Source organism: Gavialis gangeticus, unplaced genomic scaffold, assembly GCF_001723915.1.
Source record: "Gavialis gangeticus isolate Ggan-Ray unplaced genomic scaffold, GavGan_comp1, whole genome shotgun sequence".
Taxonomy (NCBI): Eukaryota; Metazoa; Chordata; order Crocodylia; family Gavialidae; genus Gavialis; species Gavialis gangeticus.
The window spans coordinates 158,327,926-158,340,078 of NW_017729024.1; the positions used below are offsets into that span (position 1 = coordinate 158,327,926).

The 12,153-nt window shown below is 40.0% G+C and overlaps 1 protein-coding gene across 5 annotated transcripts in view; it reads left to right on the forward strand.

The window, feature by feature from the left end:
* Positions 1 to 12,153, forward strand: part of CUNH5orf42 (chromosome unknown C5orf42 homolog) — a 132,902-nt gene that overhangs the window by 91,176 nt on the left and 29,573 nt on the right. For all 5 annotated transcript variants that reach the window (XM_019517948.1, XM_019517944.1, XM_019517945.1 and 2 more), the window contains 7 exons: positions 2,230 to 2,359; positions 6,217 to 6,271; positions 7,011 to 7,115; positions 8,927 to 9,019; positions 10,316 to 10,419; positions 10,672 to 10,870; positions 11,494 to 11,738. In XM_019517948.1, the coding sequence (XP_019373493.1) occupies positions 2,230 to 2,359; positions 6,217 to 6,271; positions 7,011 to 7,115; positions 8,927 to 9,019; positions 10,316 to 10,419; positions 10,672 to 10,870; positions 11,494 to 11,738 (931 nt within the window). The remainder of the gene's footprint in view (positions 1 to 2,229; positions 2,360 to 6,216; positions 6,272 to 7,010; positions 7,116 to 8,926; positions 9,020 to 10,315; positions 10,420 to 10,671; positions 10,871 to 11,493; positions 11,739 to 12,153) is intronic.

Below are 12,153 nucleotides of genomic sequence, written 5' to 3' on the forward strand. Positions count from 1 at the left end.
CCAAGCCTGCACACACACGCTCCGCCCCTGAGCCCACGCGCCCATGCACGCTCTGCCCCCAAGCCTGCGTGCCCGCACATGCTCTACCCACACACCCACGCACACTCCGCCCCTGAGTCCGTGCGCGTACTCTGTCCCCCAGCCTGCACACACACACACACACACACACACACACACACACACTGCCTGAGCCTGCACATGCGCGCGCGCGCGCACACACACACACAGCCACTGAGCCTGAATACACACACACCTCTCCCCCCTGTGCCAGCACTGTCCCATGCTCCGCGGTCCAGTGATACAGCTGGGAGCCACAGCTATGTGGTGCTGAAGCAGGGCAGGGGCAGGAAAGCAGGCAACTGGCTGGGGGTGTGCCAGGGCTCAGTTGCTCAAGCCTGTAAGCGTGCTGAGGGCTCCCCCTGGATCCTACTGACCCTGGCTGCTGTCAGCTTTGGCATGCAGCTGGGAGCAAATAAATATTAATTTAGTAAATTTTTTAGGTGCCCTGCGAGCCAGATAGAATGGCCTGGCAGGCTAGATCCTGCCTGCGTGCTGTATTTTGCCCACCCCCATTCTTACTGATGTACATTTTATATCATGTAAATGTAACTCTTCAGAGCGGCTCTGTCCTGCCAGGTCCCAGTTAGAAGGGTCAGGTTGGAATTTAGGGGGTTTAACATCAACCATAGTTTAAAACAAAAAAAATGTTTGGTTGTCAGTAAAAAGTTTGCAGTAAAATTTTTTTTCTTGGCTTGGCATTCCAGTTCGGCTGCAGCAATGGTTTTACACTGTGCTGCCCCCCTCTAGGGTTTCCCCTACACTGATGCCTCCTGACTGCACCGTACAGCATGCTTCCTCCCTCATCCTGCCCCCCAGCCTTACCTGCATTGGAACCAATCCCCCTATCCCATCACAGACCCCTGCAGAAACCTGTCTGCCACCCAGTAGTATTACAGGCAACCCAGGACCCAACAGCAGCAGCACATGGCTGAGAGAACACTCCCTATAGGGTGCTACGCTCATGCCCACATACCAGGTGGTGCTGCTGTTCTTTGCTGGAGCTTCAGTGAAGTTGAGGCTGCACAGTGTTTTTCCTGATGACTGAAGTTCTTTGTTGTTTTAGGAGGGGGGGAGGGGTTTGCACACTTTACTGACAGACATTTTTTGCCTGATTTTTTTTTTAACTGACAATCTGTAAATTTACTAATAGTTGACAGCCCTGCTTGCAAGGGTCAGGAGATACCCTTATATGAACAGAGTAGGTTCTCCTGGAAACATTAGTGTCCAGCTGGCACCAGAAACTTCTTGGTGCCACACTTCATGGATTGTCTGTGTTCCCAGGAGGATTGAGTCTGTCATAGTCAGTCGGTCTTTTTTTTTAATACATTCTGCCTTCTAAAATATGCACCTTCCAAAAAAAGTGCATATTTTGTTTGGGAGTGTGTTGTATGTGGGAAAATATGTTTTAGTGCCTTCAGTACTTTGAAATACAGTGCTTTGAAAACACACTCTTAAACTTAGATTTCAACACCTAAGTAAAAGAGTAACTGGAGTTTAAAATATCTTGTTTTAAATCATGTATGTTATAATATTTAAGCTAGTACGTATCCTTTGAAAACTCTGACATTAAATGTTTTTAAAGACACTTCACAGTTCTTTCAAGAAAACAAGTTATATATATATGTGTGTTTGTTTATTAGATTTACATGCTACCACTCTCACCAATTAGGATGGCTTGCAGAGCAAAATAACTCAAAATAAACAAAAATAACTTCTAACAGCCAGTAGAGTTTAAAATAAGCTCTGTTGAACAAAGTTGCATGTTAAGAATTGTTCATTGATAGCAACAGAGATTTATTTCATGCTACAGCATTTCTTATAGGGTCCTCTGTATAGTATTTTTCCTTTCATTGTAGGCAAAAAATAACATAAATAATGTTTTATTGAATCACCATGCTATTTTGGTAAGAAAATTTTGATGTTTCAGATTCACTGTTGTATATTTTATGAACACTTAACCATAGCTGAGCCATATTAGTTTTTGTTAGGCAATAAAAGGCTATTCTGATTAAGTCTCAGTAAACCAATAGTTATTTTTTCATTTACCTTAGTTTTCTCAAATTTCTGGTATATAATAATATAGTAAATGTTTTTTCCTGCTTATTAGAAAGATGCATGTTTCCAGTATCACTGAAGTAATTTTTTTAGTTGTAATTAATATCTTAACAGACAGAAGAGGCGTGCTGAGAATCAGATAAAAGAGGAGAAGGAAAAGAAAAAGACAAGTGTGACATTCCGTCCAGAAGATTCTATTATTGGTAGTGACGATATAGAAGTAGCTGTTAAAACAGAGACACAGGTATAAGAAAATAGTCATAATTCTTTCTTTCCTCTTTAATATTTTAAAACACTGATACAAGAGGAACAAGAGGCTATAAACCAAGTATCCTGACAAATCTGTAGATACCCTTTCCTATCCCTTTCTAAGTGACACCACATGCCTCTTCCCAACACATGCACATTTTTTATTAATTCTTTCTTTTCCAAGAAATTGTTCTTTTAACAGAAAAAAATCTTTTTTTTGTTCTTGTAAAATGCTTTACCACATTTTCTGGTAAAAGCAAATTATCCAATAGTGAAATTATTACATGTGGTATCTAAGAACATGAAACTGGTGACAGGAACAAAATTGAAAATACAAATTTCACCTGAAAATTAAAAGATGCCCTGCCATTCCCCAAATGTCACTTTCATCCCCTTTCTCTGCCTGATCTGTTGCCCTGTCTGCTGTTGTGCTGTCTATCCCTTCCTGATCTGTTGTGTGCCACACAGAGGCTGCCTGTGCCAATTGTGACACTTATCTTGCTGGTTGGTTACTCCTGCTCTAAGGTATATAGATTTAAAAAAGACAGAAATGTATTGCCATGAAAGCTGGTTAATATTGAAATAGACAAGTAGCATAATCAAACTGGAATAGCATATTTGCGTGTCGTGCAAGACATCATTGGATTTGATATTTTCCCTGCATCAACTTCAAGAAAAGTGCAGATAGCAAAACTGACCATCGTACATCGCCTTTGTGGATCTAACCAAATCATTTAACACTGTCAGCAGAGCAGGCCTATTTGCAGTCCTAGAAAAGATAGGATGCCCACCAGTCCTGTTAAGTCTTGTACATTCCTTCCACGACAACATGAAAGCAACTGTTCAGTTTCATGGGTCCACTTCGGACAGCGTCATAATGAAAAGTGGAGTGAAGTAAAGATGTGTTCTTGCCTTTATACTTTTTGGAATCTCCTTGGTACTCCTGAACTGCACGTTTAAAGATATGGAAGGTGGAGTGTACCTTCACACAAGATCAAGTGGGAAAACCTTCAGTTCGTCAGGACTCAAAAGTGAACACTAAAGTTAGAAAGGTGCTTATCAGGGAGCTTCTGTTCACTGAAGATGCTGCCCTTGTAGCCCATGACAAAGACCTACTACAAAAACTCATGGATCGCCTTTCAAGAGCTTGTCAAGCATTTGTTCTCACTATCAGCACAAAGGAAACAGTTGTACTAGGACATGGAGTTCCACAAGATCCATCAATGACCCTTAATGAGAACCAGCTAGAAGTAGTCCAGAAGTTCAGCTACCTAGGCTCCACAGTGACCACCAACCACTGGGTGAAAAATTTAATGTTTGCATCGGAAAGGCTGCCACCACTTCCAGTGGACTAACTAAATGAGCGTGGAACAACTCAAGGCTTACCATGAAGACCAAAATGCTAATGTACAAAGCTTGAGTACTCAGCACTCTCATGTATGGTGGGGAAACATGGAAAATTTGTGCACATCAAGAGAAAAGTTTAGCAGCTTCCACCTGCACTGCTTACACCACATACTCAGCATCAAATGGCAAAATAAAATTCCGAACTCAGAGGTTCCTCAAAGGGCAAATGTACCAAGTTTGACAGCCATACTTAGAGATAACTGCGCTGGCTAGGCCATTTGAGCAGATTGGAAGATGCATGTATACTCAAGGACATGCTTGTGACTGCTGGGCTTCAAATAACCACTCTCGAGCGGTCTTTGCTCTACGGGTGGATGTCAAGCACCTCCCGGGCTCATGTCGGTGCCGGAGTAGCTCTCTTCTTCCCGTGTAGCCAACCCTGTTCTCACCTGCCACGACTTGCTGTTCCTCAGTAGGAGGGGTCGGTTGACAGGATACTCGGTGGCCCGGGGTTCACCTGGCGGTCACTCACGGGGCTCCGCCACCCCTACATCCTGGCCTCAGGCCACCTTCAGTGCGTCACCCATCCGTTGGTCTCGTTCCCCACTGTGGGGTAACAGCTTCTGGCTTTGCCTTTAAGTGCCCGCAGCCCCTAGTCACTGCGACCACTGTAAGGGCCTGCCTATCCGCCCTCCTCACCTTCACCCCTTCCTTCAGGGGAAAACATACAAAAGGAAAGGTAAACTTTCAGAAGCTTCTCTTCAGCCTCAATCCCCAGGGTTCATGCCCCTTTCTGTCTGCCCCTTTGTCTGGGATGACTAAATAAATGGACCAACAAAATACAGAATACCAGGTCACTCCCTACCCTCTTACTAGCCTACCCCGAACACTCCCTGGGGTTTCCTTCTGGTCCACCCCGGACCAGTCACCTCCAGCATTCTTCTATTCTGCCCGTCACTCCATCTGGGACTGGCGGCGATGCCTGCCCCGACTGCACCCCCTCAGGGCTCTCCCGAGTCTTCCCTCCCTGGCGCGGCTTTCTCTGTGCCCCGTCATCCCAGCACCCCACCTGTGGGTCGCGTTGCTCCCAGATGCCTCTACAGCCGCATCTTCGGATACCGTGCCTGTTGCTCCCATGTTGTCCGGTGCAGGCTCCTGTCAAGATGTTTTGCCTCACGCCATCCGCATCCTTGCCGGCTTTCCCAGCTCCGTGGATCCTGCGGTGAAGGTTCCTCCCATCACCGGCGGCAGCTGCAGCTCCTCACCCGTGCTGTCCGCTCCCTCCGCGGCAGCAGCTGCCATTCTTATTTCCGCCGGCCGGCATCCGATGCTGACGTCATCAGCTGGCCATAATTGAACAAAAAGGTGGCTAATGAACTGCGTGGGTTCCTCCTCCCGCCCCGTGCATGTCCCGTCCCGAGCTGCTGGTAAGTGCCGCTCATTATTTTGACTCCCGGGACAATGTTATGTGGGGAACTATTGGAAGGAACAAGAACAGCAGGATACCCCAAGCTTTGCTATAAAGACGCATGCAAGCGAGAAACGAAGGCATTTGGAATTGATCCTGGCCAATGGGAAACCTTGGCAAGCATCAGAACAAGTGACAATGTTGTCTCCACCAGGGCATTAAAGCCCATGACAGAAATTGGCTCCAACAGCTTGAAGAGAAAAGAGTCCGTAGGAAGCAAGCACTCCTGAAGCACCCAACCATGACACATACATTTGCAACCATTGCCACAGATCATGCAAATCTCAGATTGGACTGTTCAGTCACATGAGGCACTGCAAACCATCTAAGTCATAGGTTGGGATATCCATTGTCTCTCACAGATAAAAGGATGCCATTGACAATGTTGTGCAAGACATCACTAGATTTGCTTCCAATAAATATTTATGAGATGCTAAAAAGAGTTTTATCAGCATTAAAAAAAATCCCTTTATGGTTACTCCTATGATCACCTTGATTTTTTCTGTAAAAAAAATCTAGCGCATCCACGTTTTTATACAGTTTTGGAGCTGAGTTGACATTTATACACATGAGTACATACAATGATAGGCTGTGATATTGTAAATTGTAAAACTATTTGTGTTTGTTCTTCAAATCCCTCCTATGCAGCATTTAAATTTGATGGAAGGTGGACATAGTACTATCAGGACCAGATTCATATAAAGAGTGATATAAACCCAGATTAAGTAAATCAAAAACAACAAACAAACAAAAAACACTTCAGGAAAGACCCAAGTGAGATGTAATGTTTTGAGCTGCAGCCTGAATATTTCCTTTAAATATCTCTGAAATGTTTATAATTAAAAAAAATACAAACATAAGTGATCAACCTGTCTGATTCCATCTTTGTCTAGGTATAATGCCATAATGAAACAAAGAAGGTAGAGAAATTATGCTTTCTAATAAGTTTTAAAACCCCTGCTCAAAGGCAACATGTTTAGAAGTTGAAAGCATCAAGAAATCCTGTAACCAGATCAATCACATTTTTCTCATATTAGGTTCAGCAAACAGAATCCAGCTGTTATCTAGCAGATGATTTTGTCACTTCACTTGGTATGTATATGTATATTCCTTTAAAAAAAAGTCAAAATCTAAGATGTGTCTAAGGCTATGAACCAAACACATGCTTTCTTTAAACTGGCTGTTTAGCAAGGGAGCAAAAGAACATTCACGGAAAAAAAAAGAGCAGTCATCTTTCTTTATGGATCATTAAGTCATCATTATATCTAATCTTGCTAGAGCAAGAAAAAGAGAATCCATTCCCTGAACATGAATAGTAAAGAAATATATGCATTTTGCTTTAGAACATAGAGACAAATTAAATTTCTGTTTTACACACACGTATTATATATATTATATTACCCAAAGAAGAATGTCTTGCATTCAGAAGCTTGTCTAACTATCCCAACTATACTGTACAGTTGTTCCAATAAAGATATCACCCTAAGAAATCCTTGCCTTTCATATATGTTACTTACACATGCACGCCCCTAGCCCTTCCCTTTAAACATGATCTGGCCAAATTCAGGATTGATTCAAGTTGATGCAACTAAAATTCAGTGGAGTAGGATCCTTTCAGATAATGATATGGTAATGAAATTGGGCAAATATCTTTACCAATATTTTTTAAACATTTTTAATGAAATATGCTTAAATTTGTCTAAAAATATAAGACATAGTAGACTTGCAGTGGTAAATTAGCTAGTTGTATTATAAAAGGAAGCTTATTGGTATATTTTTCCTTTCATCTTTCTTTAGTTATATACAGTCATTTTATTTTACACCATTTTAGACACATTCAGAGATGCTGGTACTACTTCAGCAGCTCTACACTTCATGGCTTCCACAAGGAAAAAACCTGCAGAAGTTCAAGATGCAAGTACAAATACAGATCCAGGTAATATGCCAACTGTAACCCATTTTGACTTGCTTTACTGTCTTACGACCATTATTATTACTTTACTGTCTTACAGCCATTTATTTTCCATTACTGCTTTTTGAGTATTGTAATATTTTCTCATTTTTTATTTGTAAATGTGTCCAAAAATATTGTTAGATTTGTTTTTGGTATCGTGATTTTTAAAAATTTAAATGTTTAAATTATATAGTAATCAAAACGTGTGGCAGAGGTTTTATATTATTAGAGCAACTAGATATTTGCAAAAAAATTCATTATTTGCAAGCTTTTGGGCACAGGGAAACTTCTTCAGGCTTAGGAGATTGCAAACACTGTAAAAGTTCTCCTAATTAGAAAATGAAAATTCATATTTCACAGGAGAGCTGAAGGTGTAGTAGTAAAGTTTCCTGTTTGGAACAGTTCATTTTGTGCAGATTGGGCTCAGAGAAAAGTTGGAAAAGTCTTTTTACCTCAATGTTTTCTGGTTGTAAGCAGGATGTTGAATCATATTTCTTTCTGGTTATTATGTTTCATAATTCACTGAAGACTGGAAACATTGAATGCTCTTCCGGGCTGGAATCTCTTTTGTGGAGAGGTATCTCCATGCTCTTAGAGTGCAAATTAGCTCAAACAAAGGCAGGAACTGGGTCTACGTTTCAGGTGGTAAATTTGGCTTTCTTCTTCTAAAACTATCAAGTTTTCATTTAAAAAAGTGGCTAAAATTCAGTGTCTTCCATGGGTCAGGTATTCGGGTTGTTTCTGTACTGGTCCAGAGGCAAAAGGAATCAAAATTCATGGCAAATGTGATAACTTTTATTAAACCAACTAGATATTTTGCAAAAAAATTTATTTATTTGCAAGCTTTTGGGCACAAGCACCCATCATCAGGAATATTTTAAAGACTGTAAAAGTTAGCAAAGATTATAAAGATTATAGGAGATTGCAAAAATTGTAAAAGTTCTCTTGGGTATAAATGAAAATACATAATTCACAGTATATAGTAGAAGTTTGTTTCTGAAGATATTCAAATTAAAAAATTACAACCATGCTATTATAGTGAAGCAGATACAGTCTACACTAAATACCAGGTAGAACAATTATTTTTGTTTAACTTCATTATGTAAATGAAAATCATCACTTAAAAAGGGAAGAGGGTAGTACACCTATGGAGCTGTTATCAGAAATAGTTACAGACCAAGTATAGAGCTGTTGAAATAGCTAAACTTAATTATGTCAAAGAATAAGATCATTCAGAAGCCAAGAAAATTGTTACTACTTGTGGAATAGAGAGGTAAGTGCATGGAGCAAGTAAATGAGCCATAAAATGAGCCATTAAACCATTCTTCTATGTAAAGTCTGTGTTTGGTAGTGCCCAATACAGTTATCAATTTTAGTTCCCAAGGCCCATCTTCTGAAAGCGTTTTATAGGCTACTCTTGCAAACAGGGAGTATGAAGTTAGAGATTGGGGTGGTGGTTCAGTGAAGTGTTTTTTCCTCTGCTGATTCGGAGTTTTTATCTGTTACCATTTTTTTGCAGCAGTGAGGTAGGGGCACAAATTCACAGCGACATTCCAATAATTAGATTCTAGACATGGAAAATTATAAAAAATTATAAATTTTCCATATATAAAATCTATTTATTTGGTGGTTGCTTAAATTCAGGGGTGCCTTGGTTTCAAGTAAATATAGTACATCTCTTTTCTTTGAGAGTGTTTGTCAATGGATAATAAGTATTATATGTTTTCACATAACATTTTTTACTTGTCTTTATATTAATCTATTTTAATTTTGCTTTTTTCTTACCAATCAAGTTCTCGGGTCACATCAGGATGTCAAGTTTGGCTCTGAAGATGTATTTTCTAAGCCTGGAAAAAAGCAATCAGCCATTTCTGCTCCTGCATCAGGTGTGCTGTCTGGCTTTGTCATCTTGTTGATTGTTGGTGTTTTCCGTAAAAAGAAGTTCTGCATTTTATCAAATAAATATATCCACTAGCTGAATTGACAGTATATTGTAGAAGGCACATGAGCAGTTGAAAGTTAAGTTGAAATACAATCCATACCCCTAACGAAATCCAAGACTGTTTATGTTAGGCAAATAGGACTTAACACTCAATAACATATGCATAAGTAGTTGCAAGTTACGCTTACAGTTTGGTGAGTTGCATTTTATGATTTTTTAATAAGTTAATGTGGTACTTTGTTCAGTAGTGGTTTGGGAGCATTGTGCATGTCAGATTAATAGTTGACATGTCATACATGTTCACCCAACATGCCTGCTATAAGCAGTGGCTACTGTAATATAAATATTTCATGAAAAGATTTCTGTGAATGCACTTTATAACGCCATAGTCCATGCTTTTGTCTTGAGAAAGCAATCTGCTTTCTCATATTTTTCCGCAGGATGTTGTTCCTCTGATCTTTCAAACCGGTTTTTGCAAAGTGGCATCTGATTTGTGTTTTGTGCTGAAAACTTTTGGGGAGTAGGTGGGAAGGTGAAGGAGCATGATTTGTTCAGAGGAGAGCGTATGGTGAGGATTTTTTTCATTTGAAATGGGTTTTCTGTTTGTTTTATTTTACAGTTTTAAGCCCCTGAATATGGGGATTTGTAATGGAGATACCCTTTTAATGCCAGTATTTTAATATATATCCAATTAGAATGTATAGCTAGCAGAAGGAGGATTACTATAATTTTATTAAATTAGTCTAGACCCATAGAAGTCATATATGGGACAGACCTGTTAAGTCACACGGATAATTTGTTCTTGCCAGTATATGATTGTTACCAGCCATGTTTTGTTCATTTTAGGTTAAGACTGCCACTTTGGGCATACTGTTCTGTGCTCTAGTAATTTACTGCATTGCAAAATAATGTGTGTTCTATGGGGTTTATTTTCCTAATAAGTTGTGTGTTTAAAGCAAGACATCAATTTGGGAAGTTTTAAGTAAAAGACTGTTTTGGAAACAAGTTATAATTTATAGTGTTCTATAACACCATTTTCTATTTTGATTTTGCTCTAAAAATTATGCTGAATGAACATTAAATAACAGTATGACATAGTATATCAAATACACTTACTCTTGTAAAAGTGCTTGGATGACAGGCTTTCTGTAATCCTTCAGTAAGTACATGCCTGTTTCTAAATAATTTTTCAAGTATGCCGGGAGTATTTACTGTATGTGGCAATTCCTTTCTTTTATAGAGCAATTGCTTTCAAGTGTCCCTCAGATGTTGACACCAGATGTGTACTTAAACCTCAGGTTTCCCCCTGCAGCAGAAGAGAAGCCTGATGCTACACCTGACTTGGTTAGTGCTCAGGAATATTTTTCTCATAAAAGAATTTCAACATGCTATTTGTAACTATTCACATGTACTTGAGTTCACCTCACCAATATCTATGAAACCTTATAGAAGGACTTATTTTTTATTCCAAAGACATAACTATCTTGTTCAACTCAACCACCTAAACTAATAAATGGGTTAGAGTTGGAGATAATGAACAGTCTGCCACATGTATATGATGTGTATTGCTTTTTGTTTTTTCCTCCTGTGGTTCAGGTTACACACAAATATATCAGCGTGATTGACATTGAAGATAATGATCTCCTGAAGGATTTTCCTGTCATACCTGAATCTACAGAAATGACAGATACCACACAACAACTTGAGAACCTTGAAGTGCCATCTTCTGCCAAACTGCATCATTTGGCAGCCTCTGTCACTAATACAGTTCCTCCCAGTGATTTTCAGAGAAAAGGTAACAAGTATTAATTGACTCGTATATTTATTTAACAGAAAAAAGGCGAACAAAAACTTTCATTGTAGTGCCATTTCCCTTCTACCTGAAAGACACGGCCATTTTTCCATTCTTTTCTACTCCCTTCAAGCCTAGCCCTTCCACTTGAGAAACTCCAGAGTTGCTCTGCACTTTGTTTTTCCCTTTGAGCTCCTTCTCTTCTTGAGATGCTCTGTGATTCTTCACCATTCTCACTGTTGTCATCCCCTGGCAATGGAGCCTGCACTGCCAGAGAGCTGCTTGTCAAAAGGGTTAGGATTCCACTGTAGCGAAAGGGCTCTATGAAATGCAGTGATGTCTTGGAAGAATTCCCACTTGTTGCCAAGCAGAAGGAACAGTGGACATTTTTCAGCCCTCCCTTGTGACATAGATCCCCAGATTTCTGTAGGTTCTGGGATAATGGGAACAGTGAATGTTTTTCTTCGGTTTGGGAGCAAGAAGATTTATATACTAAAGAGACCATTTCTTTAATCCTGTTTGCACCTCAAAACATGGAGGTAAATCTCATGTACGTGCCCACACCTTTAATATTGAAAAGTTTGAAGGTGACACTGTTCCCACCCCCATCCCACTTTTGTTTCAAGATAAACATCTCCAGCATGTGTCATTGCTAATACAAGAAGAGAATATGAAGTCAGATTCTTTCAGAGACAGCCTGACTTGGAACCTGATGCATGAGGATGTCAGCACCATCCCCTCTCCAGGGCTGTCAGCCAAATTGATTAGCAAAGAGTATCTTTCCACAAAACTTCAGGAAATGGATATACAACTGCTGGCACTACAGAACATAGCAGAGAACATGGAGAAGGATTTCAGCAACACTAAACTTGTGAGTTTAGACCGTCTGTCTGCTCCCCTTTTTGAAACGATTTTGTTTTTTCTTTCAGTTAAAATTAGAATTTAGATTTTGCAATGATATATTTCCTAGCCAGGTTTGTATATTTAAAAAATGGAGGATTACATACTGTCCATTTACCTTCAATGTTGGATATGTAAGTCATAGAATCATAGAAAAGTAGGACTGGAAGGGACATCTGGAGGTCATCTAGCCCAACCCCCTGCCTGAGGCAGGATCCTCCATATCCAGCCAATCAGCCCTGTCACACATCTTCAATGCATAACACCCTAACCTGCCACAGTTAAAGGAGGGGGACAACAATGACAGGATTATTAAAATATGCTTGAGAGATCCAAGGAAGAGAGCCTTGTCCGTCACTACAGAGGAAGGCAAACACTCCCCCCCC